The sequence below is a fragment of the Pan troglodytes genome, chromosome 16, assembly GCF_028858775.2.
Source record: "Pan troglodytes isolate AG18354 chromosome 16, NHGRI_mPanTro3-v2.0_pri, whole genome shotgun sequence".
Classification (NCBI taxonomy): Eukaryota; Metazoa; Chordata; class Mammalia; order Primates; family Hominidae; genus Pan; species Pan troglodytes.
The window spans coordinates 66,955,952-66,983,286 of record NC_072414.2 but is presented as its reverse complement, the minus strand read 5'-3'; the positions used below and the strand labels follow the sequence as shown (position 1 = coordinate 66,983,286).

At 50.4% G+C, this 27,335-nt stretch overlaps 1 protein-coding gene across 2 annotated transcripts; it reads right to left on the bottom strand.

Moving 5' to 3' along the window:
• Positions 1–913: 913 nt before the first annotated feature.
• SCAMP5 (secretory carrier membrane protein 5) lies at positions 914–26,748 on the bottom strand. Of its 2 annotated transcripts, none has more exons than XM_003314787.6 (7): positions 26,654–26,748; positions 10,591–10,645; positions 9,632–9,760; positions 5,688–5,844; positions 4,466–4,567; positions 3,902–4,019; positions 914–3,648 (listed from the first exon to the last, which is right to left on the bottom strand). In XM_003314787.6, the coding sequence occupies exons 2-7, from the start codon at positions 10,595–10,597 to the stop codon at positions 3,454–3,456; spliced, it is 708 nt and encodes a 235-aa protein (XP_003314835.4). In that variant the 5' UTR covers positions 10,598–10,645; positions 26,654–26,748; the 3' UTR covers positions 914–3,453. The 2 variants fall into 2 exon arrangements, with proteins under 2 accessions (XP_003314835.4, XP_063650275.1); XM_063794205.1 differs by lacking the exon at positions 26,654–26,748 and adding an exon at positions 14,688–14,754.
• Positions 26,749–27,335: the final 587 nt, after the last annotated feature.

Here is a 27,335-nt window from a genome sequence, read left to right as displayed (position 1 = left end):
GACAAACAGGGACACAGAAAATGACAGGGTAAGATCCTCCATGAGGAAGCAACACCTCTAGGCAGGAAAGCCTTCTTGAAGGAGTGACTTGAAATGAATCTTGAAGGACAGCCAGGAGGTTAGATAGAGGATCCCAATAGCGATCCAGGTGGAAGGCATCAAATGGGCAAAGGGAAGGCGGCAGGAGAACACACACTGGCATGCTTCCCTGCCCCCTTCATTTTCTAGCCTTCACAGGCCCCAGGAACCTCTGTATTCATTGAGGTGGCTGAACCAGCTGCGGGTCCCCTGCCCTGAGCTGAGGTGGGGCCTCTGCTCTACCCCTGCCCTTAGCCGCAGTGGACCATCTGGGCCAAACCATCCCTTACGCAGGGATCCAGCCGTGTCTTTTTTTTTTTTTGAGATGGAGTCTTGCTGTGTCGCCCAGGCTGGAGTGCAGTGGTGCGATCTCGGCTCACTGCAAGCTCCGCCTCCTGTGTTCACGCCATTCTCCCGCCTCAGCCTCCTGAGTAGCTGGGACTACAGGTGCCTGCCACCTCGCCTGCCTAATTTTTTGTATTTTTAGTAGAGATGGGGTTTCATCGTGTTAGCCAGGATGGTCTCGATCTCCTGACCTCGTGATCCACCCACCTCAGCCTCCCAAAGTGCTAGGATTACAGGTGTGAGCCACCACGCCCGGCCGATCCAGCCTGCTTCTTCTACTTCCTCCTCCCAAGGCAGGGGGCCTAGGTGGCAATTTCATCACCTACTGAAGGCTGCCTCAGAGAAGGAGCCACACAGGGTCGTATAGCTCTAGGTCTCGGGAATGACAGACCACAGATCCACCCACCCCCCATACTTTCATGCCCCTGCCCCACAGCCCGCTGTGAGGCTCCACGCAAGTCCACAGGAAGAAACATGACACAGCAGAACACACAGGGCCAAATGTTCCCCTTTATTATGGTTCACTCAGTTACCAAAGACAGACACATTGGCTCAGGCAGCTCAACTGCCAGCTGGGGAACATCCAGCTCCAGAAACAGGGAGCAGCAGCGGCACCAGGAGAATGGCAAAGCAGGTCACTGGGACCCCAGAACTGACCTGGGCCCTCCTTCACCCGACCCCAGGCCAGACCTTCCTACAAAGATGAATGTGTGCCCTGCCCCCACTTCTCATACTGGTTCTCTCCCCGGGAAAGTGCATAGTTGCCTGGAGATGCAGCATCCCAGGGCCTGAACAAGCTGGGCCACACACCGGGATCAGGCTTTCCCAAGGGTAGAGCCAGAGCGTGGTCATATAGATCCAAGCCAAAGAGGCAGGTAGGACAGGAAACTGATTGGAGGTAACATCCAACAGGTCATGGGTGCTAGGCAGGGAGCTGGATCACAGGCCTCCTGGAGCTACCAGAGAGAAAAGGGAAAGGGAGCCAAAGTTCTGGGGTAGGGGAGAGGAAGGCAAAGGGAAGAAGGGCCTAGACCTAGGTACCTTTTCAGGTACCAGGGACTGTGACCATTGCTCCCAAGAGAGAAAATGGGAGAGGGGAGAGGCAATTATATTTTGTGCCCAAACCTAAAGGACCATCAGGAAGAGAATTTCCGGAGGCCCCTGGCTCAGGATGGCCTGTAAGCCTAGGTATTGGGTTCCAAGCTGAAGCCAGGCCAGAGTAGCCAAGTGGGGTTTGGATTTTTGTCCAAACAGCTCAGGCAAGCTTCTGGTGGGAGAAGGGAAGGTGGGAAATGGGCAGATGCTCTTTGGGCGAGAACCCACTCCCCTTCAGGCCCCGCACACAGCTAGAGCCTCTACCAGCCATGTTCTCACATTGCTTGGAACAGAACAGCCCCATGGGCCTAAAACCACTCTCCTGAAAGTGGTAGGGAGTTCCGACTGGGTGAGGACAAACCAAGACCAAGGCCTGTAGGCAGAAGGGAGCAAGTTACCTTGATTTGGAAAACAAAACAAAAACTAAAGCCAGAGAGCCTCCCCTCCCACTCTGCCTAACCTGAAATCCCATTCAGGCTATTGTGCTTGCAGCCAGGACTGGGCCTGTGCTTCTGCTTGGGCCCTGAGTTCAAGTGCCCAGAACCGCCCTGTGACCAAGCAAGCCAGGGTGGGGGAAGGCATGCTCCCCTCTCACTGGGCCCTGCCTGCCTTCTCCTCTGACCTTCCCTCCGTGCCTAGCCCTCTGAGCCCTGTCCTACCAGATCCAAACAGAACAGCTACTGCTTCCAGGAATCCAACGGTCACCGAGAGATACCTAAATGCCCCACTGTGCTGGAGCCAGCCAGACCTTCCCCAGGGACCAATCAGTACTGACATGCCCTCTGCTCCAGCTGTGCCTTTACATCTGACAACTGCCCAGCATGTCCCAGCTCCTCAGGGAAGGCAGTAAGGCAGATGCCACCTGGCACATGGTGGGGTCAGGGTAGCAGAATCAAGCCACAGCAGCTGGGGCCATAGGGAGGAGGCAGAGGGACATAGGCAGAGGGGCTCAAGGGGGCTCTGGGGAGAGAAGGAGGAGAAGGCAGGGGAGAGAAAAGACGAGCCTGCCCCTGCAGATCAAACTCTCAGGCCCAAGCAGACTCACCCTTGCATTTTCATCCCCTGGGGGTCAGGTACCCAGGTGGGCTCTGCACCCCCAGCTGTGTGCCCCTCCTACATCAGGGGTAAGGCCCAGCTCCCCATCAGCTTCCTTGAACTGTAAATCAGATTAGATTTGGGGATCTGGGCTCAGTCTCAGGAGCAGATAAAACTGGGACACTCAGCCTTGGGGAAGACAAAGAAAAGCCACATAGGAAAGAGATAGACAGACCATGGGCAAGGGAAGATAGCACAGGGAATGTGACATCAGGGAACAGATGAGGGAGGAGGAGGCTGAAGGAGGGGAGGCCTGGAGGGATCAAAAGAGCAAGGGAATATCCCTGGCCTGTACCCACCCTCCCACCCACCACCAAGAGTGCTAAGTACTGTTACTTCCCAGGAAGACTGAAAGTAGAAACAGTTCCAGCTCATAACCCTAGGAAGGGGCCAGTCTTTCTGCTATGCATCCCCTGGCCCCGTGAGGGGTCCCTGGGCCAGGGTCAGAGGGGCCAGAGGCAAGAGGGGCAGGTGGAGGGTGGAGGTGGGGGCTGGTTTAGCTCTAAACACACATCTAGCACCACAAGAGACCTCCACTGCACACTATTTCACGAGGGGACACAGACACAGCTACTACCGCACGGGACAGCTCCACGTGCAGCCCACAGCTGAGTGCCAAGAGCAGAATCTGAAAGGTGGGGGCTGGGGGACAGACATATACATATATATATATATATATATATATATATATATATATATATATATAACTCTGGTCCTTTGTACAAAGTAGGGAAGGAGAAAAGGGAAGGGGGAACCCTGCTTGGTAACCACAAATGACGATGTGGCTTGAGCCCCCTGTCCCAATGGCCCCAGCTCTGCCACCTGGTAGGCGTGGCTGGTTCACATCTCATTGGAGTACGTGTAATTGGGGGTGGCGGAATACTGAGTCTGAGGCTGATTCATGGCACCCTGGGCTGCCCCCATGGCTGCGTTCTGGGCTGCCTGCTGCACGTGTGGATTCTTCCAGGCCCCTGTGGTCCACTCCTCCTGAGCTTTGCTGAAACTCCCCCCACTTCCCCGGTAAAATTTATGAACCTGTAGGAAAAAGAGCGTAAAGAAGGGTTAATCAAAGAGAAAAGGCAGCCCATCCAGGAAATAGATGGGACCCATCTGTAAAAAAAAAACAGTGCTCCCTCCCCATGAATGCCTCTGTAGGAGAGTCCTGCAGGCCATTCCAGAGTGAGTCCCTTGGAAGACCTCGGGATCCTCTTGTAACTTGGAGGAGGGCTTGTTTCAGAACACGGCCCCTTCCCAAAGCCACCTTCTCACCCTTGAGGGGACCACGTACCATGCTGAGGGCGATGAAGGAAAAGACGGCCATCACTGTGAACATGACAGTGGGAATTAGCATCACCACCGCCGAGCCAATGTTCGTTCCGAAGAAGGAGATGGTAGCAATCCAGCCGCTGCAGGAAGAGGCCAGTGTGGGGCTGCGGGCAGGATAAGAGGTGCCCAGGAGCCCCCCGCTAGAGGAAGGGACCGTCTCATTGCCACAGAGAGGAAACATATCACTGGATGCAGAGGGACCATCTTACTGATACCCAAAGAACCTGTGCCAGTGGCTCAAGAAGACCCCATCCCTGTGGCTCAGAGGTGCTCTTCAGATACAACACTTTCTTCCCCCAGGTTTTCCTATAATCCCTGACACCCCTCAGCCCCCAAGAAACCACTGCCAGGTTCTCCTTCCCTCTGATGCTATGGTTGTACTACTACACTATCCCGAATCCTCTCACTCTCCCAACAACCCATCACTCAGGCCCCATAGGCTAGGCAGCTTAGCACACAAAGGTAAGCAAAAGATACACCCACAACGCCACCCCTGCCAGCCCCAGGCCACACCCCTGCCTCTTACCAGACGCCCCAGCCTGGGATGCCCACGGCCTGGATGATGCTGATGACCAACTGAGCCATGAAGGTAAAGAAGAATGCCATGAAACTGAAGGAGCTGTCAGTCCTGCGGCAGAGGAGGTGGCTCCCGTCACCTGGGCAGAGGGCCAGGGCTTCCCTGCCTTCAAGGCCCCCAAGCCCTTCCAAGTTTAAGTGCATAATGGACAGAAGACATTTAAAGGCCTTAATTGAGAGGTCAGAATGGGTTAGTTCTACCCGTACATCTTTGCAAGTTTCCACGTGGTAGACCTGTGTGTTGCAACATTACACAGGGAGGGATTTCCCATGAACAGACCACCCACTGGTACATGGATGGACGGCCTCATTGGCATAGAAATAGATGGCTCCATTGAGGCAGGAATAAACAGTCTCATTGTCAAGGGGATGGACAACGACACCAAGACAGCTAGCTCCACTGGTACATGGATGGATGGTCTCATAGGCTCAGAGATAGAAAGTCTCATTGGCACTAGAATGGACACCCTATTGGCACCAAAACAGTAGCTAATTGGCACTTAGATGGATGGCCTGATTGGCACAAAGAGATTTAAGGCCCCATTAGCATTGAGATGGATATTCTACTGGCACCAAGACAGATAGCCTTAGTACACTGATGAATAGTCACATTGGCACAAAGATTGAAAATGCCATTTGGCACTAGGTAGACACCCACTGGCACCAAGACAGCAAGCCCCACTGATATGTGGATGGGTGTTCCCTCTGGCACACAGTTGGATGACCTCATTGCACATGAACAGTGTCAATGGTACATGGCTGGCTGGTCCCATTGGCACATGGATAGATGGTGTCCTTGGCACCAAGTCCGCTAGCCCCACAGGTACTAGGATGGGCAGCTCCACCAAGACAGGCAGCCCCACAGGCAAAATTTAACATGCAGCTGCCTGAGGAAGGGGATGACAGAAGAAAAAATAGGCCTGGTCTCTCTATATTTCCCCCACCCAAGGGTAGAGTGAGGAGGAAAGGAACTAACTCTCAGCCCTCTCACCTCAACTTGGCACCCCCAGAAAGCCCAAGCCCTACCTAGCAATCTGAGCCAAAGGTGAGCAAGGGAAAGTGAGTTTGGGGGAGGGTAAAAAAAAAAAAAAAGAAGTGAGAAAAGATATGGAGAAGAGACAGGGGAGATGGGCAGAGACGGCTAGGCACTGCGGATAGCACCAACCACTTACTTGAAGGCCTTGTAAATGGGCCGAAACCAGCAGACGTAGGAGCAGGGTGTGAAGAGGATGAGCCAGAGAAAGGCGAGGCCAAAGTTGGTGGCTCCCCCGCCTCCGATCAGCCACGCGAGACAGCCCACCAGGTTCACGGCCAGCGTGACGCTGTTCACTGCAGGCCCAGGAGCACATGCACACATAGAGACAGACACCCAGGCCCATAGAGAGACACATGAGCACCCGGACATGGGCACACACACACCAGTAACGCAACAGAGACCCACAATCAAGCCAGGCCAACAGCGCAGACAAGCACAGAGAGATGCAGACACATTCACAGATTCACACCCACACAAAAGACCCGCAACCCGTACCAACAAATACATACAGAGACACATGAGACACACATACACACACAAAGGAGTAAAGACTGTAAGAATGCAAGCTGGGAGCTTGAACCAACCCCCACCCCTCAACCCCAGCACCCACTCCTGAGAAATCTGGAGAGCACAGCCTCCAGAACCCAGAGCTTCTGCCCAGCAAGCCCCTATGAAGGGCCCCAAAGCCTCAGGGTGGTAGAAATGCTCTTGTCCTTGTAAGAATGGCTTCAGCCCCTGACCCTCCCAGACTCACAGCAATCACCAAGCCCAAGACATGGGAAACCGACCTTACACTTTCTCTTTTGAGATATGGGCATGGAAAGGGAAAAATAAAAGGCCTTGTGGAAACATCTCTTCTAGCCATTGTGCCATCTACCTTGCACTTAAATGGGGCAGGCATTGGCGGCTGGAATCTCAGTCTTTATCTAATCTATTTCTTTTCTTTTTTTTTTTTTTTTTTGAGATGGAATCTCGCTCTGTCGCCCAGGCTGGAGTGCAGTGGCGCGATCTCAGCTCACTGCAACCTCCACTTCTCAGGTTCAAGCGATTCTCCTGCTTCAGCCTCCTGAGTAGCTGGGATTACAGGTGCCTGCCATCACGCCCAGCTAATTTTTGTATTTTTAGCAGAGATGGTTTTTCGCCAAGTTGGCCAGGCTGGTCTCGAACTCCTGACCTCAGGTGATCCACCCGCCTTGGCCTCCCACAGTGCCGGATTATAGGTGTGAGTCACAGTGCCCCGCTATCTAATCTATTTCTTAGATAACACTCATGCCAGCTCCTTGAAGAAGTCTTCCTTTGCTATTGCAACCTCATCATCTCCCATCCCTCTGACCTTCTACAGACCTGGGCTGCTCTCAAGGTTCCCCAGATATAAATCCCAGCCCATCAACCAGACTAAAAGTTCCCCAAGAACAGGACCCAGGCCCCCCCTCCTCCGTCCCCACCTCATCTAGCTGAACTAGGAGGCACAGTGTCACTGAGTCACGGCCAGCAGGGACCTCAAAGATTTACAGATAAAAGTGATGCTGGTACTAACACATGCGGGTCTGTGCAGCACATCATTATCTAACATCAGGGCACTCCCTTCCTTGAAAACAAAGCTAAGTCCACAAAGACCTGCTGAATAAACAAAGGAAGGAGGGCTCAACCGTGGCCTCAAACAGCCAGGCATCTGTGGTCCTGTCTTCTGAATAGAACCCTTAAGCACCTCAAGGGTTATATACATTTCCTTGGGAGTAAAGCACCTGCGGGTGCCTAGTGAGGACTTAAGGAGATATTTATAGCCCTTAAATCCAGCTTCTGGATGAGATGTTCCCAGAAGTTGAGTTCCCAGAGCCCAGGTCAGACACAGTGACCTACAAGCCTGGCCTGACCACCGCGTCACCCATCTCAGGGCCCCTCATGAGTGGGCATTTCTTCCTGTACATTTCAGCTGTATTTCCTCTATCCCTGTTCATTGCCCCAAAATCTCCTGGAGGCTTGGTGTTAAAACTGATTTTATTTGCTCTTTATATAGAAAAGACACTAACCTATTATATTGGTTCACATCTCTCCCCAGTCCAACCTGCCCCAGCTCCCTTGCTCAAACACCTCTGCTGCAATTATTCTGCTTCCTCTCTGGAATGGATACCCATGGGCTCAGCCCCTCTCTCTCTCTAGCCATCAGCTTCTTTCTGTCTTCACTCTTCTCCTTATCCAGCTTAGATTCCATAATTCATTACTCATTTTCTTATTCCCTCCCCTGCCCTGCCTTCTGGCCACACTCACCCTAGATGAACATAATTCTCATCTGTACCTGAGCTGAATGTTGCTAAGAAAAAAGGGGACCCCATGAGGAAGACTGTAAATTCACATCAGCCAACGTCAAATGAACCTTGTGTGTGGCCCAGAAATCTTAGGGGCCGGGTTTCTTTGGAGAGTGTCCTCACTCTCCGTCGACAAACATGGCCTCGTTGTGAGCCCACTCTCCACACTACATCATATTTGATGGAAAAAATGGAAGCCATCAGAGGTAACTTCCTCATTTGCTTCCCAACATCTACAGACTTACCCACACCTGTCCCATCCCCCCTTCTCTCAGGTTACATGGTGGGAGATCCCTTCTTCACTCAAAGGCCAAGCCAGGCCTTGAAACTGAGTTTGTCTGCCCCATCCTCTTCCTACCATGCCATGAGGGACCTGCTGCAAAGACAGCATATTTTACCACCTTGCCGGCACATGCAAGCATCTGCCCAGGTAGGCAGCTAAGTGCAGGCCTCACTCAGGGCAGTGTCACATATAGCAGAACCCAACTGCAGTCACATTGCGGGTATCTTGGGCTCCTGGGGCTCACACCCAGCACAGGATAGCCAGCTTGCCTTCCCCTCACATGCCTAAGAGGTACCTTCTAACTAGCCTCAGCACAGCCAAGTCCCATCCCCTCAAGAAGACACCTTTCCCACCCCCTGCTACAGATCACCAGAAATGAGGCCTTTACACTCTCAGCCTTAAAACCTTAGAACATTGATGCTAAGGTTTTCTAAGTAAAGAATTCTAGATTATTTAATTATTTTTTTAGAGGCAGGCTCTTACTCTGTCACCCAGGTTGGAGTGCAGTAGCATGATCATAGCTCACTGCAGCCTTGAACTCCTGGGCTCCAGTGATCCTCCCACCTTAGTCCCCTGAGTAGCTAGGACTACAGGCATATGCCACTATTCCCAGCTAGTTTTTTTTAAAGAGATGGGGTCTTGCTATGTTGCCCATACTGGTCTCAAACTCCTAGGCTCATTGGATCCTCCTGCCTTGGCCTCCTGAGTAGCTGGGACTATAAGTGTAAGCCACTACACAGGCCTAATTTTTTTATTTTCTGTAGAGACAGGGATCTTGCTGTGTTGCCTAGGCTGGTCTTAAACTCCTTACCTCAAGTGATCCTCCTGGCTCAGCCTCCCAAAGTGCCGGGATCACAGGTGTGAACCACTGTGCCTGACATTAGACTCTTACAGGTATAGACCACCCAACACAGAGCTGCATGGAACCACAGCAATCGCCAAGCCAATACTCTCTTCCTACAAATGAGGAACCTGCTGCTTGGCAAGCACAGTGACCAGGCAAACTTGATCCCACAGCTCCCAACTCCCAGCTGAATCCTCCTCTCTTTGAGCAATCTTCCAGAGAAAGCAAGACAAATAAGGCTTTGAGGGAAGGATTCCTCTCCAAATCCAGAATCCTGAGGTCCTGACAGTCCCCAGAGGTTCCCTGGAAAGTTACTCCAGTGGAAGGGAAAGGGGAAGCAAGAAGACAGGGATTACACTGCAGAGAGGGACCCCCGTCCAGATGCTCTGTGAAAGGAGGGTGGAGGGGAAGGAAGGGAAGAGAGGCCTAGATGGGGGAGGTTGAGGGAAACTGAGGCCCAGTCGGGGAGGTGGCCCATGGAAGAAGCCTCTGGGAGCCTGGCAGGGGAAGACTTATGGTCCATGCATATGCCACAAGTGGGACTGAAGGACAGTCAGGCCTGTGGGCACCCCACCCCGCTGCCCAGCACGCCCAGTCTTCCTGCCTCCTCCAGCCACCCTGGCCCACCCCCATCCCATGGCACTCACACATCCAGAGGTAGTAGAGGCGCTTGGTCATGCTGAGATGCTGGGGAGGAATATCTGCCTCGAAGTCTTGGTAGAAACATGGCTTCAGCGGGATGAATTTGGGCAATGGTGGGAAGTTGTTCACTTTCTCTGTGGATGAGACACATTGCACAACATCACCTCCAGTCTTCCACCCGACAATCCAAGACGCCCATCCTTCCCCTGGCTGTGCTGCCCCATTGGCCCCTGTGGCCACCGGCCACTCTGCTTTCCCCACTCAGCCGTCCCTACCTCCCCGGGTCAGCTGTGATGATCCCAAAGCAGCCAAAGGCCCTGAGACAGTGTCACTCAGAATAAAAAACAATGTCACCTTGACAGACAGCATTTATTGTTTTTTAATTCTGAGTGACACTGTCTCAGGGCCTCAAGGTACCACCCTCTCAGTAGGGGCAGCTCCAGGCAGAAGAAGCGGATGCGTGAGAATCTACAGACGTGGGTTCCAGCCTCCACTCAGCATTTGTGCTCTGGGGCAAATCATCGCCCCTCTCTAGACCTCAGTTTATTTGCTGGAGTGGGGGCTGGGCTACACGGTCCCTAAAGTTCCCTCCAGCTCTGGCATTCTACACCTCTGAGCCTTCTGAACCAGATAAAAAAGGCCTCAGAGTATTAGAAAGCAATAGAGACAGAGGGGAGGAGGGCTGAGCCACTCATGCAGCTAATCAGGCAGATGGACAGTAAGACAAGGACATCAAGGTGCTCAATTCCTGGTCCATAGGACCAAAGATCTGACAGAGGGCTAGACAATGTCATGTTGAAGTTCTCAGACAGGCCTCAGTGGAGAGAGTGGGGAAAGCTTGGGGACAGTAAGATGGAAAGAACCTGGCCTCCAAAGACTAGGGGAGATAAGGGAACCAGGAAGAGGGCCATCCACGCTATGCTCACTGTCATGTCCTACCCACACAGCCTGCCCCTCTCCTTACCTGCCATGATGTTACCAGCCGGCCCAGTGGCCTGCCCACACCTCTTTGTCCTGAACTGGAAGGAAAGAAAAGCCAGAGAAGGATGAGATCAGGGCCACACCTAACCCAGTCCCTCTCTACTCCTCATCTGGGCTGCAAGCTCCCCAGGACAGGACCCAGCACATACTCCCACAGTGCCGTGAATGCAATGGAGGCAGCTCCCCTCCTCCCAGAGCCACCCTTCCACCAGCTGCATCTTACCAGCTGCTCCCGCCCTCTGCTTCAAGGCACAAAATCTACTCTCCGAAAACCCCATCCAAGGGTAGGAAAGGAACCTGGGAGGGGATCCCATACAGGGAAAGCCAAGTGACATTCTATTCCTTGACCTTGAATTACAGACTGAGCCTCGGCCTTGGTCACAGGCTAGCCTCCCTTTGCTCCTTTTGCTTTTGTTCATTTATTAGGACACTTATATGACGCTGGAAGAATGAGTGAGACAGATGTGGTCCCTGCTCTCCCCATGAAACAGTCAATCACCTCTGCAGTAAATCATACAAAAGGCAAGCACAGCCACCGTGAAAACATACACATCATGTCCTGGTGATCTAATCTGGTCTGGAGAGGCAGGGAAATTAAATTTTTTTAATTAAAAAAACTTTTTTTGAGACAGGGTCTCTCTCTGTTGCCCAGGCTGGAGTGCAGTGGTATAATCCCAGCTCACGGCAGCCTCAGCCTCCCCAGGCTCAGGTGATCCTCCAAGCGCAGCCTCCTGAGTAGCTGGAACTACAGGCATGCACCACCATGCCCAGCTAATTTTTATATTTTTTTGTAGAGATTAAGTTTCGCCATATTGCCCAGGCTAATTTGAATTCCTAGGCTCAAGCAATCCACCTGCTTCAGCCTCCCAAAGTGGTAGGATTACAGGCATGAGCCACTGCACCCAGCCTCAGGGAAATTAAATACAAGTGGTAGTAAAAACCTGAAGCATGAAGAGGAGTTCCCCGGGCAAAACAGCCTTCTAGGCAGATGGGAAAGCATCGTACAGGGACAGTTCCTTACTAGGAAGGAGCTTCACATTTTTTTTTTTCTTAGACAGGGTCTCACTCTGTCACCCAGGCTGGAGTAAAGTGGCACTCCTGGGCTCAAGCCATCCTCCTGCCTCAGCCTCTTGAGTAGCTAGACTACAGGGACAGACTACCATGCTAATTTTTTAATATTTTGTAGAGAGGAGGTCTTGCTGTGTTGCACAGCTGGTCTCAAATTCCTGGCCTCAAGCAATCCTCCCGCTTTGGACTCCCAAAGCACTGGGATTATAGGCATGAGCCACCCATCATAAGGGAAAGAAAGCCACTATGGCCAAAGCAGAGTGCAAATGAGGGGGCAGCAGATGAGGCTGGAAAGGCAAGGTGGGCAGGATGTGCTTCCTGAGACCCTTAGGAGACAAGTTTGAAGGGGTCTTGGTTTTAAGGAGTAGGGGAAAGGGAGCAATTGGAAGACTCCCTGCCCACTTAACCCCGAGTGGATGGTGAAGACCCATCATGACAAGCCTGTGTGAGACGAGGCGGAGGTTCCAGGGGAGGACGAGCAGCTGTGCTAGGGACATACAGGGTAGAGACGCTGGGGGACACCTGGACAGGGCGTCTTATAGGAATCTGGAGGGTACAAACATGCTCTGCTCCTGGGAGTTCAGCAGGAGGCCTGGCTGACCCATGCTAAGTAATCACTGGCAAGTTAAGGCCAAGGAAACCAAGCAGCAATCACCTTGTTAGAACAGTGACTTTGGTGGACATTTATATAGTCAACAGCAGAAAATGGTCCACAACCAAGTGCTAAGGCAATGCAACATTTAAAAGCTGGGCAGAAATTTGCTTAAAGTTTTGGAATAGGAAAAACTAAATCTATGGCGTTAGAAGTCAAGATAGTATTACCCTTGATGGGGCAGTGACTGGGGGCCCGGCATCTGTTCTTGGTCGGGGTTCTGGATACACAAAGGTATGGATTTTGTGAACATTCTCCAAGCATAGTTACAACTTGTGCAATCTCCTGTGTGTTAGACTTCCATGAGAAGTTTGCTTTAAAATAAAAACTTCAGGCTGGGTGTAGTGGCTCACACCTGTAATCCCAGCATTTTGGGAGTCCGAGGCAGGAGGATCACTTGAGCCCAGTAGTTCAAGACCAGTCTGGCCAACACAGTGAGACTCCATCTCTACAAAAAATAAAAAATTAGGCAGGCACGGTGGTACGTGCCTGTAGTCCCAGTTCCTCAGGAGGCTGAAGTGGGAGGATTGCTTGAGTCCAGGAGGTAGAGGCTGCAGTGAGCCATGATTGCACCACTGCACTCCAGCCTGGGCAACAGAACAAGACTGTCTCAAAGGAAAAAAAGCACACACACACACACACACACACAAACTTCTAGCATTCCAATCAAATTCTTCTGGACCTGATTAAAAGATCGGGCAATTACAATCTTCGGACTCTTTTGTGATATGGGATCAAATACAGATACAAAAACCCAGTAACATCTACCACAAAAAGAGAAGAGAAGGGTATGATAGAGACAATCAGGAAATGATACCCATACACAGGTGCATTAATTGCGGCACTGTTTTGAATAACAAAGGATTAGAAACCATCAATAGGGGACTGATTAAACCAATGGTAGTCATACAATGGACTGTTCCGCAGCTATTTTTAAAAATGCTTTGCAGCTGTTAAAAATTTTAAAAAGAGGAAGCAGTTCTCTGGGTACTGATATGCAAAAGTCTCCAAAAAGATGAGTAGTTAAAAAAAGCAAGATGTACAACAGTCTGTATGTTATACCTTTCATATTAAAAAAAAGGAAGAGAAGATAATAAGAATATATTTTCCTTTTAACCTAATAATCCTGCTCCTGTTAGTCATTTACCCAGATATAAGAAATGACAAACACACACGTTATTCAACATGACACTATTTGCATTAGCAAAATGCTTAAAGCAACCTAAATGTGACTATTTGAATATACGAGGTGCATCATACAATAGAGTATTATACAGATGTAAAAAAGATGCCAGCCATGGTGACTCACACCTGTAATCCCAGCACTTTCAGAGGCGAAGGCAGGAGGATCACTTGAGGTCAGGAGTTTGAGACCAGCCTGGCCAACATGGTGAAACCCCATCTCTACCAAAAAAATACAAAAATTAGCCAGGCATGATGGCATAAGCCTGTAATCCCAACTACTCAGGAGGCTGAGGTGGGAGAATCGCTTGAACCCAGGAGGCGGAGGTTGCAGTGAGCCAAGATTTCGCTGCTGCACTCCAGCCTGGGTGACAGAGTGAAACCATGTCTCAAAAAAAAAAAAAAAAAAGAATAAAGATGAGCTCAGTAAACTGCTGTGGAATGCTTTCCAGGATATATTAAGTAAAATAAAAAAAAAAAAAGGAGAGCACAAAAAGTGTAAATCATATGCTACCCCTTATGTAAGAAAGGGGAAGTAAGAATGCACATATGAATTTGCTTATTTTTGCAAAAGAAACACAGGAAGAATCAACCAGAAAGTAATGAAATAGTCACCTACATAACGGAAGGGCTAGGATGAGTAGAGAGACTTCCATTCTTTATATACTTATTAATAAGTTTTTTTAATATACTTGTACACATAAAATGACTTCCATATTTCAAAAACTTAAACCAAAAAGAAAAGCAAACTCTAAAACTGAAACAAAAACAAATCAAGCTAACTATACTTTAAATTGATAACAATCTCACAGACAAGAAAAAAAAAAAGAGCCCAAGTAACTTTTGATCACAGTAATTCTGTGTTCTCTTAGAAAGATAAACCTCAAGGGCAAAAATAACTGCAAACAGGCCGGGTGCAGTGGTTCATGACTGGAATTCCAGCACTTTGAGACACCAAGGCAGATGGATCGCTTGGGCCCAGGAGTTCGAGACCAGCCTGGGTAACACAGCAAGACCCCGTCTCTACAAAAAATACAAACATGGCCAGGCATGGTAGCTCACGCCTGTAATCCCAGCACTTTGGGAAGCCGAGGCGGGTAGATCACGAGGTCAAGAGATCAAGACCATCCTGGCCAATATGGTGAAACCCTGTTCTCTACTAAAAATACAAAAATTACCTGGGCGTGGTGGCATGTGCCTGTAGTTCCAGCTACTCGGGAGGTTGAAGCAGGAGAATTGATTAAACCTGGGAGGCAGAGGTTGCAGTGAGCCGAGACCGTGCCACTGCCCTCCAGCCCGGCGACAGAGCAAGACTCCGTCTCAAAAAAACAAAACCAAAACAAAACAAAACATTAGCGGGACATGGTGATGTGCGTCTGTAGTCCCAGCTTCTCATGAGGCTGAGGTGGGAGGATCACTTGAGCTCAGGAAGTCGAGGCTGCAGTGAAGTGTGATTGCGCCACTGCACTCCAGCCCGGGCGGCAGAGCAAGACCCTGTCTCAAAAAAAGAAAAAGAAACTGCAAACAAGTCATGAATTTTAGCAGGTTTACTCTTACTGCTGGTACTGCTGTGACGACTCTAAAGCTTTGCCCGTATACTACAGGAGAGGGCAAATGAATCAGTGTGCTGATTATTTGGGGAAGGTGGGTTCTCACTGTAGGAGGAGATACAATTCAGACCGCGGAAAGGTAAGAAAGAGCCTTGTGGTGTTGGATTCAAAGCGGAGGTATCAGTATGAACACAGAATTTTAAAAATATATATGGCTGGTCCCAAGCCAGGAAAAGGAAATACAAGGTTAGCCTGGAACATCTTGTGGTATCATAAAAAAGAAAGCACTCAATAACTAATGGAGGCAAGTCAAAAGGACACAAGAACCAGTCTGAAAGGGCTACCACCAACCAAATTTGGGACAATTAGACTATCAAAAGTAATAACCACGTGGATTTTTTTCTCTCTTTTTTTTTCTTGAGACAGAGTCGTGCTCTGTTGCCCAGGCTGGAGTGCAGCAGCATGATCTCAGCTCACTGCATCCTCCGCCTCCTGGGTTCAAGTGATTCTTCTGCTTCAGCCTCCCGAGTAGCTGGGATTACAGGCACCCGCCACCACACCCAGCTAATTGTTTTTTTTTTTTTTTTTTTTGAGATGGAGTCTCGCTCTGTCACCCAGGCCAGAGTGCAGTGGCGTGATCTCGGCTCACTGCAAGCTCTGCCTCTCTCCTGCCTCAGCCTCCCCAGTAGCTGGGACTACAGGTGCCCGCCACCACACCTGGCTAATTTTTTTGTATTTTTTTAGTAAAAACGGGGTTTCACCGTGTTAGCCAGGATAGTCTCGATCTCTTGACCTCGTGATCCGCCTGCCTTGGCCTCCCAAAGTGCTGGGATTACAGGCATGAGCCACAGTGCCCGGCCCACATGGATTTTTTTTTTTTTTTATTAATCCATGAGTCCAAAGTGACATTATTATTTTATGTTTTAAAAGAGAGGGAGGGCCTGGCTTAGTGGCTCACATCTGTAATCCTAGCACTTTGGGAGGCCGAGGCAGGAGGATCACAAGGTCAGGAGTTCGAGACCAGCCTGGCCAACACAGTGAAACCCTGTCTATACTAAAAATACAAAAAATTAACTGGGTGTGGTGGCGGGCACCTGTAATCCCAGCTACTCCGGAGGCTGGGGCAGGAGAATAGCTTGAACCCGGGAGGCGGAGGTTTCAGTGAGCCGAGAGCACGCCACTCCACTCCAGCCCGGGTGACAGAGCTAGACTCCATCTCAAAAAAACAAAGCAAAAAAAAAAAAAAGGGAGGCCGAGGCGGATCACTTGAGGTCAGGAGTTCCAGACCAGCCTGGCCAACATGGTGAAACCTTGTCTCCACCAAAAAATACAAAAAATAACCAGGCATGGTAGCACGTGCTTGTAGTCCCAACTACTCGGAAGGCTGAGGCAGGAGAATTGCTTGAACCCGGGAGGCGGAGGTTGCAGTAAGACGAGATCGCGCCACTGCACTCCAGCCTGGGCGACAGAGTGAGACTCCGTCTCAAAAAAAGAAAGAAAGAAAGAACATCATGTGCCTCCTGCTATGCTGTGCACAGAAGGACTCAAGGTCATGTATGAATACTGTTGCCAAAAAAAAGGTTTAATCTGAAAATAATTATGAAAAAACAATCCGACAAAATCAGATTGTGGGAAATTCTACGAGACAAATGTTAATGTCATGAAAGACAGAAATTGGCAGGGGGAATTTATCTAAATTAATGGAGACAAAAGAGGCATGCAACCAAATGCAATGGGGAAGCCTGTCAGAATTTTTTTTTTTTTTTTTTGAAACGGAGTTTCGCTCTTATTGCCTAGGATGGAGTGCAATGGTGCAATCGTGGCTCACCGCAACCTCTGCCTCCCGAGTTCAAGCGATTCTCCTGCCTCAGCCTCTGGAGTAGCTGGGATTACAGGCATGCGCCACCACGCCCAGCTAATTTTGTAGTTTTAGTGGAGATGGTGTTTCTCCATGTTGGTCAGGCTGGTCTCGAACTCCCGACCTCAGGTGATCTGCCCACATTGGCCTCCCAAAGTGCTGGGATTACAGGCGTGAGCCACCGCACCAGCCCGGATCTTGGATTTTTTTTTTTTTTGAGACAAGAGTCTCACTCTGTCACCCAGGCTGGAGTGCAGTGGCACGATCTCAGCTCACTGCAAGCTCTGCCTCCCAGGTTTAAGCTATTCTCCTGCCTCAGCCTCCCAAGTAGCTGGGACTACAGGCGCACGCCACCACACCCAGCTAATTTTTGTATTTTTAGTAGAGACTGGGTTTCACCATGTTGGGCAGGATGGTCTCCATCTCTTGACTTCGTGATCCGCCCAACTCGGCCTCCCAAAGTACTGGGATTACAGGCGTGAGCCACCGCGCCCAGCCAGGTCCTGGATTTTAAAATCACAGCTATAAAGGACATTTTTAGGACAACTAGAGAAACTTGAATATAGGCTGCATAGTAGATACTACTATTCACTATTAAATTTCTTGGGTATTGTATGTGTGCATGTTTTTGTTTGTTTGTTTCTTTCTTTCTTTCTTTTTTTTGAGACAGGGTCTCACTCTGTCACCCAGGCTGGAGGAGTGCAGCAGAACAATCACAGCTCACTGCACTCTCAATCTCCCAGGCTCAAGAGATCCTCCAGTCTCAGTCTCCTGAGTAGCTGGGACTACAGGTGTGTGCCATCATGCCAGCTAATTTTTGTATTTTTTGCAGAGAGAAGGTTTCGCCATGTTGCCTAGGCTGATCTTGAAGTTCTGGGCTTAAGAGATCCACCCGCCTTGGCCTCCCAAAGTGCTGGGATTACAGGCGTGAGCCACCACGCTGGCCTGTAGAACACCTTTGTTCTTAGAAGACACACGCTGGTCTTTAGAAGCAGTCTCTGGTCTGTAACTTCCTTTCAAACGGTTCTGCGAAAAAATTTTATACATATACATAAAGCAGAAACAGGCATGGTGGTGTGTGCCTGTAGTCTCAGCTACATGAGGAGCTAAGGCAAGATGATCACTTGTGCCCGGGTGTTCGAGCCTTCAGTGAACAATAACGCAAGATCCTGTCTCTAAAAAGTAAAAATAGGCCAGACGTGGTGGCTTACGCCTGTAATACCAGCACTTTGGGAGACTGAGGCGGGCGGATCACCTGAGGTCGGGAGTTCAAGACCAGCCTGACCAACATGGAGAAACCCTGTCTCTACTAAAAATACAAAATTAGCTGGGCATGGTGGTGCATGCCTGTAATCCCAGCTACTCAGGAGGCTGACGCAGGAGAATCGCTTGAACCCCGGAAGCGGAGGTTGCGGTGAGCGGAGATCACGCCATTGCTCTGCAGCCTGGGCAACAAGAGCGAAACTCCATCTCAAAAAAAAAACAAAAGTAAAAATAAAAGATAAAGCAAATGTTGCAAAATGTTAATAATTGATGGGGGAAGGGTATACAGTTGTTCACTGCATTATTTTATTTATTTATTTATTTATTTTAGATAGGGTCTCACTTTGTCACCCAGGCTGGAGTGCAGCGGTGCAATCATAGCTCACTGCAGCCTCCAACTCCTGGGCTCAAGCAATCCTCCCACCTCAGCTTCCCAAGTAGTTGGGAATACAGGTGTGCACCACCATGCCCAGCTAATTTTTTTATTTTTTGTAGAGACGAGGTCTCGCTACATTGCCCAAGCTGTTCTCAAATCCCTGGGCTCAAGCGATCTACCCGCCCTGGCTTCCCAACGTGCTGAGATTACAGGCATGAGGTCACTGTGCCCAGCCCATTGCCCTATTCTTTAAACTTTTTTGTAGCTTTGAAACTTTTCAAAATAAAAAGTGGGGGGAAATATACATATCTGTATTTGATAATATATGCACAAAGAATCTCTGGAAGGATATCAAGAAAAAAATATGGTAATTGTGGCTCTCTGGGGAACAAAGGAACTGAATGGATATAGAGTAGGTGGGAAGCAGAATATTTACTATATAACTTTATACCATTTCCATATAATTGATGACATCATCAGTTTTAAGACGACCATTATTTTATTGACCAAAAGTAAGAAAAAACATTGCGAATTTGCAGGCCAGGCACCATGGCTCACGCCTGTAATCCCAGCACTTTGAGAGGCCGAGGTGGGCGGATCACTTGAGGTCAGGAGTTCGAGACCAGCCTGGCCAACACAGTGAAACTCTGTCTCTACTAAAAATATAAAAATTAGCCGGGTGTGACCGCGTGCGCCTGTAATCCCAGCTACACAGGAGGCTGAGGCAGGAGAATTGCTTGAGCCCAGGAGGCAGAGGTTGCAGTGAGCTGAGATCGTGCCACACTGCACTCCAGCCTGACTGACAGAGCCAGACTCAATCTCCAAAAAATAAAAATAAAAATGCAATTTGTAACTGTAAGATGCCAGAAATTTTAAAACACAGACATGAAAATGTTTTCAGAAATATCAAAATGTTCATCTTAGAACTGACAAAATTTGGAACATCTTTGTGAACTGTAAATCATATATAAATGCATTACCTATTCAAAAAAATAAAAAGTCAAGAAAGTTAAGCAGAAAAAAAAAAGGCAAGCAGAATAGGATAGTTGGGGAAGAATGAGAAGGAGCAGCTGATGAGGCAGGAGGAAAGCCCAGAGAGCGTGGAGTCTCCATAGCCAGGGGCAGAGATTGGACAAATGTGATAATGCCACTGAGGGCTCCCATGTGAAAGGATGGCACTACCGGGACTAACGCGTTCATGACACTAACAGCATTGAGTTAGCTGTGAATCCAGCAAGAATCGTTTTGGTGGTGACAGCAGTGATAGAGAAGCCTGGCTGACAATATACAGAGAGAATAGAGATAGGGTACTACCTGGGTAGGATATGGGGGTAGGGAGAGGGCCCAGGGAGGGCTGCAGCTGGGGGTCATTTTAGATGGAAATAAGCCAGAGATGTGTAGGATACATAGAAAGGTTGCAATTACAGTAGAGACAGATGTTACCTGATAGACAAAGCCCGTGAAGAGGGAGACACAGGGGCACCAGTGCAAGGAGGTGGACAAGCCTTGATCCTAACAGGTGGGAAGCCGAACAGGATCCAAGCAGATGCAGGCAGGTTTGAGGTCTTAGATGGGCAGCGAGAGCATCCTGGATGTCTGCTTCAATTTTCTGTTTTATTATTTTATTTTCACAGGCGTTCAATTTTGTTTTATTTTTTATTTGAGACAGGGTCTCGCTCTATTGCCCAGCCTGGAGTGCGGTGGTGCAATCACAGCTCACCGCAGCCTCAACCTCCTACACTCAATCCATCCTTCCACCTCAGCCACCCAAGTAGCTGGGACTACAGGTGCGTGCCACCATGCCTAGCTAATTTTTTTGTTTTGTTTATTGGTAGAGATGGGGTTTCACCATGTTGCCCAGGTTAGTCTCTTTTTTTTTTTTTTTTTTTTTTTGAGACCGACTCTTGCCCTGTTGCCCAGGCTGGAGTGCAATGGCATGATCTCAGCTCACTGCAACCTCTGCCTCCTGGGTTCAAGCGATTCTCCTGCCTCAGCCTCCCGAGTAGCTGGAATTACAGGCACGTGCCATTGCACCTGGCAAATTTTTTGTATCTTTAATAAAGACGGGGTTTCACCACATTGGCCAGGCTGGTGTCCAATTCCTGACCTCGTGATCCACCCACCTCAACCTCCCAAAGTGCTGGGATTACAGCCATGAGCCAAGGTGCCTGGCTGCCTAGGTTAGTCTTGAACTTCTGGACTCAAGAGATCCACCCGCCTCAGCCTCCCAAAGTGCTGGGATTACAGATATGAGCCACTGCACCTAGCCCAATTTTCTCTGTGATAGAGGAGACAAGATGAAGGTGAGAGGGAGGAGATAAGCATACAGGACCCAGCCAAATCAAGGAGCAATTCTGACACAGCCTAAGCACTCTGGGAGAGCAGACTCAGAAAGCTGTGGTAACACAGAACACCTCCCTGGTCTGTCTTACAGGAGTCAAGGATGGCTTCATAGATATTGGAGCTGAATTTTTTTTTTTTTTTTTTTTTTTTTGGAGTCTCGCTGTGTCGCCCAGGCTGGAGTGCAGTGACGCGATCTCGGCTCACTTGCAAGCTCCGCCTCCCGGGTTCACGCCATTCTCCCGCCTCAGCCTCCCGAGTAGCTGGGACTACAGACACCCGCCACCACCCCCGGCTAATTTTGTTTTTGTATTTTTAGTAGAGACGGGGTTTCACCGTGTTAGCCAGGATGGTCTCGGCTATTATCGATCTCCTGACCTCGTGATCCGCCCGCCTCAGCCTCCCAAAGTGCTGGGATTACAGGCGTGAGCCACCGCGCCCGGCCTGGAGCTGAATTTTTAACAAGGAATAGGGAGTTGGCCAGGGAAAGAGAATCAGGAAAGCAGGTGTGAAGGTCAGAAGAGCTATAGCATGGCATACTTAAGGAACGAAAGAGGCAGAGGAAGGATAAATCTCAAAGTGAAGGGAGCAAAGGAAAGGCAAAATGGAGTTGAGAGGTAAATGGGGCTAGGTCATCCTGGCCTTGAAGGCCATGGGCAGTATTTGGACTTTGTCCTCAGCGTCACGGGAGCCACTGAAGGATTTTATTCTTCTTCTCTTCAAAAAAAAAAAAAAAAAAAAAGGCTGGGTGCGGTGGCTCACGCCTGTAATCCTAGCACTCTGGGAGGCCGAGGCGGGCGGATCACGAGGTCAGGAAATTGAGACCATCCTGGCTAACACGGTGAAACCTTGTCTCTACTTAAAAAATACAAAAAATTAGCCAGGCATGGTGGCGGGCCCGTAGTCCCAGCTACTTGGGAGGCTGAGGCAGGAGAATGGCATGAACCCAGGAGGCAGAGCTTGCAGTGAGCCGAGATTGTGCCACTGCACTCCAGCCTGGGGGACAGAACAAGACTCCCTCTCAAAAAAAAAAAATGGCCTTAAAGGTTTTTAAAATATGCCTAGCCCGGTGGCATGTGCCTGTAGTGCCAGCTACTCAGGAGGCTGAGGTGGGAGGATTGTGTGAGCCCAGGATTTGGATGCTACAATGAGCTATGATTGCACCTGTGAATAGTCACTGCACTACAGCCTGGGCAACATAGTGAGACCTCATCTCTAAACTAATTAGTTAATTAATATGTTGCTTTTTAGCTATGTGTAAAAATATATGCAATTAAAAAAAAATCTAAGTGCATAAAGTAGAAAAGTCTTCCCAAAATCCACCTTCTCAGATGCCACCCCTTTAACAGTCTGATCTTTAGGTTTGGTGGATTTTGTTGGCTTTCATTTTTAACGTATATAGAATCATATATGACAAAAAATGAGATCATTCTACACATCCTGTTTTATAACCTGTTTTTTTCCACTCAACAATATCTCGTGAAAGTTTTTCATGTTAATGAATACAGATCTATCTCAATCTTTTTAATGACTGGTCGACTGGGTCAACAATATCCATGGCCATGAAGCAGTCAGGTGACAAGTTGATATGGCAATCAGGAAGTGTTTTATTTTATTTATTTATTTTTGAGACAGCGTTTCTCTCTGTCAGCAGGCTGGAGTGCAGTGGCGCGATCTCGGCCCACTGCAACCTCCGTCTCCTGGGTTCAAGCAATTCCCCTGCCTCAGCCTCCCGAGTAGCTGGCACTACAGGTGCACACCACCATGCCTGGCTAACTTTTGTGTTTTTTTATTTTTGTTTTTGTTTGTTTTGTTTTTGTTTTTGTTTTTGTTTTGAGATGGAGTCTCGCTCTGTCGCCCAGGCTGGAGGGCAGTGGTGCAATCTCGGCTCACTGCAAGCTCCGCCTCGGGAAAACATGGGGGTGGTTCCACCTCCCCCACACACACCCCAACCACCCTCTACATGAGCAAAGGGCCTGGGGAGAGTAGTCCAGTTTGGAATACTCCTCCCATGGAATAGAAAGGGGAACTGATGGGAATGAGGAGAGTGGTTTCTATAAGTGATGAAGGGATGGCTGAGACTGGAGACCCTTCCTGGCAGCTCGGGTGACACACAGGCAAAGTGGCAAAGTGGTTGAGGGCATGGAGTTCAGAAAGAACACGGAAGAGGCAATTCATGAGATGGAGAAAATGGAGGTGTCTGAGAACTAGAGGTCTCCTTGAGGTCAGAGCACATAAAGCATTAGTTAGACTGTGGTCAGAGAGAAATACTAGAGTTTAAGATTTCAGAGGTGGCCACATGCCAATGAGGACCACATTCAGATGTAGTTGGTTAAAATGGTGACTGAAAGAGGCACTACCTCCCCTGAGACAATGGGACATGGAGTGGGAGACTGTGGTCCAGCACTAAAGACCTCCAGGAAAACAAGGAAGCAGAGGGAGAGGAGAAAACAACTAGAACATAGGGGCCTCAAAGGAGGAGTCTTCTCCCTAACCGGGCTCCAGCCTAACCCCTGTCCCTGGTCCCAGACAATCTCCCAAAAGTCTGCTTACAGTTCCAGAGAAGTCAGTGCAGCAAAGTATGAATAATTCAGAGCAGAAACCAGAGCACAGGGCAAAGCTGCCTTGTTTGTATATAAAGGTTAGGGCAGAGAGAATCTGGGGCTTGAGAGGGTGGTAAAAGACTAGGGTCACAGAAATGGAAGGCTCCGGGCTTCTCTGCCCTTGTTTCTGGGAAGCCTTTGAAATGGGGGGTGGGGGGTTGGAGGGGAAGACAGCAATCACTGGCCTCTGCAAACCAAAGTTCTTTTTTTTTTTTTTTGAGATGGAGTTTCACTCTGTTGCCCAGGCTGGAGTGCAGTGGCACGATCTCAGCTAACTACAACCTCCTCCACCCAGGTTCAAACTATTCTCCTGCCTCAGCTTCCCTAGTAGCTGGGATTACAGGCGTGCACCACCATGCCTGGCTAATTTTTGTATTTTTACTAGAGACACGGTTTCACCATGTTGGCCAGGCTGGTCTCGAACTCCTGACCTCAGGTGATCCACCCGCCTCGGCCTCCCCAAGTGCTGGGATTACAGGCATGAGCCACCGCGCCGGCCAAACCAAAGTTCTTAGACTACAAAACAGAAGAATTAGCAATCTGCTCAACTGATAATCTTTTATAATGGGGATGAGGGCTACATATCCCTCCAAAGATGTAGGCCTAGGGAAACACCTTAATTATCAATAAGATAGCAGATACTACCTGAATTTTGTTCATGAAACCCTGACTATAATGTATTCCATTCCTTATTGTGAAGCTAGGACAGAAGCCCCCACAGTGGGGAGACTGAGGCCTCTGGCAGCAGACGAGGGTCAAGCCTGGCTTCAGATCAGGCCAGAGTCCTAGGGCTAACTCCAGGGCTCCCTGCTCACCAGTATGGGCCCCTCATCCCTGGCACAGAAATGGTGATTCCTTTTTGCTGCCCAGAGCCAACCTGCTAAGATGGAAGTTTCCCCCTCCTGCTCTACCTCCAATCCCCTCATCCCACTCCTAGCCCCATCTTCTGCCCTGAAATCCCAGAACTATGAATAATCCTCAGAAAACAGCAGTCTCCTGGCCATGCTGTCCCTGTCCTACTGATGACTATTCAGTAGCCTCCTACAGATCTTTGCCTGGCATTCAAGGCTTTGTGCCAGTCAGCTACAAACCTCCCTCCCACCACCTTTGGCTGCTCACAGGTTGACCTGCCTCCTACACTCCCAGCCTCATGCAGGAGATCATCTCTAGCCGCCCCCTCTGCTTCCAGTGCCCCTAAACTGGCAGCACTATCAGCTCCTCTAAGTCCTGCTCCCTTCTCACATCCCACCCCTTCTGGGAAGCCTTTCCAAAAATCGCTGCGCTGCATCCCGCTGCATACATTTTGAGTCAGTCATTGGGCACTAAGTGTTCACGTCTTCTCCCATAATCTCTTCCTCACTCCCTCCTGGATGGAGTTTCCAGGAGGGACCCAGCACAGAGCACAGTCAACCCATATACTTGCTTAAGACTTGGACACTCTCCCAATGGGTGGGAGGGAGGCAATTAACGCCCTCCCCCAATCAGATTAAGCCCAAAGCTGCTGTCAAACCTGCTATATCACACTTCCTCCGGGAAACCTTCCGAAACTCCTGGCTGGCAGCAGGGAAGGAAGTGCAGCCTGTAAAGGAAATGCTGTGGGGGGCAAGGGGTGGGGATAGGGACAGGGAGGCAGAGGGATGGGGGAGGAAAGGAAAAGGAAGAGGGAGAAGAAAGGGGGGATGCTCTAAACTAGAACAAGGAGCATCCTCAAGGGAGGTCACTACTTAGTCCTATTATTTCATCCCTAGAGAAAGGTGCTAGAAAGAGACGCCCAGAGAGGGGAGGTGACTTGGGGAACTTGCTTGGAGGTGGCCACTCAGGAAACGGTTAAAGAAACAGCCACAGAGCCCAAGGTCTCTCTCTAGAACTCCCCTCCTGGGACCACACTAACTCTCCAAGGGGTTTGCTAAACCTAAGACCCTCTTTCAGGGGCCCATTCACCAGAGACAGCCCCCTCTCAGCTCTAGAGACTTTGCCCTAAGGCTCACCAAGCCCAGAACAAACCTAAGTTAGCAAGACCTGTGTAGCCCCAAACAAAATCTCTCTGCCAATCATGCCCCTGCAAGAACCATCTCCCTCTTTCAGAGCCCTGCTCCGTGAGGCAGAACGTGTAGGGGACAGGTTGCAAATTTCTCCAGACTCCACCACCCCATGGGCAGTCACATGGCTGAGCTCCCAGGCTCAGCCCCCAACAGCTGTGCTCGTTTTCATCCCTGTGCCTTTGCCCATACATTCTCCTGGAATGCCCTCTCTTGCCTCTCCTCCCACCCAAATCCCATCACCTCTGGAAGTCTCCTATTCGCTAGCTGTCGCCTCCCTTTCTCTCTGTGTCCCTGGGAAAGTCTGCCAGGCCCTCACTGATCTCCCCATCGGGAAGCTGGGACATTACCTGTTTAAGCCGCCTGTGACAGTGAATGCTCAGTCCGAGTCTCTACTTGGTTCCCCCAACCCACAGACCAGGAGCTCCCCGAGGCGGAGGACAAGGATCGGTTCCCAAACACCTCACCTCCATCCTCGTGACCTCCGGCCAGCGTTGAAATGAGCCAAATCCGGCGCCCCCAACTCACCACCCAAAGCCCTGATGGAGCCCGCCTGGTGGCCTGGGCCAGCGCGCCCGTCGCCTCGCAACCCTGGGGCGGCTGAGGTCCGCCATCCAAAGGTCGGCCGCCCGAGGGAGGTGAGGGAAGTCAACCCGGGTCCACCTGCAGGCGCTAGTTGGAAGGAAAGGCCCAAAGGAAGCCACGGGCACCCCCTTCCAGTCGCCCCCATCCCCGGCTGCGCGCGCCATCTCCAGAAGGCCGGTTTCCAGGGAACGCCAGGTGGGGCTGGGTGGGGGGATGGAGGGCCCAAAGCTCAGGCTCCAGATCCAGGGTCTGACGTCACCCAAAGGCCCAGTTCCCTCTGCGGGAGCCACAGATGGGAATGGGGGGGGCTTGGGGGGCTTGGGGGGCCTGGGTGCGCCCTGAGCGCTCTCCCCCAGCCCCAAACAGTAAAGGTCACCTCCACTCCCACCTCTCCAGCAGTTCGGCCTTCTTCCTGCATCCAAAGGTGAAGTGTAGGAGGAACAAAGCTGCAGCCAGCGACCCCCACCCCTCTCGCCCCGCGCCCAGCTTCCCTTCAACGCTCTCCTCCCAGCCTTCATGCCCAGACTCACCTGCCGCGGCCGTTCGGCTGCCGAAAGGCCGCAGCGCTGCGCTGAGCTGCGCTGCACCCGAGCGATGCGGCGCGGAGCCGGCCGCGAGCCGCTCCGGGGCTGGGGGCGGGGAGCGCGCGCGCGCGCCCGAGGCCGTCTCTGCGCGCGCCCGCGCCGCCACTGCCTGCAGCAGTCACTCTCGCGAGATTTCCGCTCTGCTCCTAAGGCTGCTCCTCCTGAGCTCGCGAGAAGGACGACCCGGCCGCCCCGGCATCTTCCAGGAGCTGTCCGAGGTGCTAGTTCCCGGGCCCCGGCCGGATCAGGTGGTTGACGGGCACCTCAGGGACAAGAGCCTGGCGTGTAGGTGGAAGGAAGAGACCCAGAGATGGGAGCCTGGCACCAGCAGCCAGAGCCTCAGCTTCCATATCTGTAAACTGGGGAGAATAACCTCCTATACCTATGCCAGGAGCCTCTGGGACGTGCCAGAAAGGAATGAGAAAGAGCTGAGAGCAGGAGAGTGTGGTGACTGCGGAAGGTCCTTCAGATCTGCAGGCGCAGGGGGAAAGAGAGAACAGAGGACGGAAGATCGGAGATGATATTCAGAGAGGCAAGGACACAGATCCACGGAAAGAAGACATAGGAGGACGAGAAAGAAGAGCTGCAAACAGAGACAGAGACACATGGAGAGAGAGACTGAGATGAG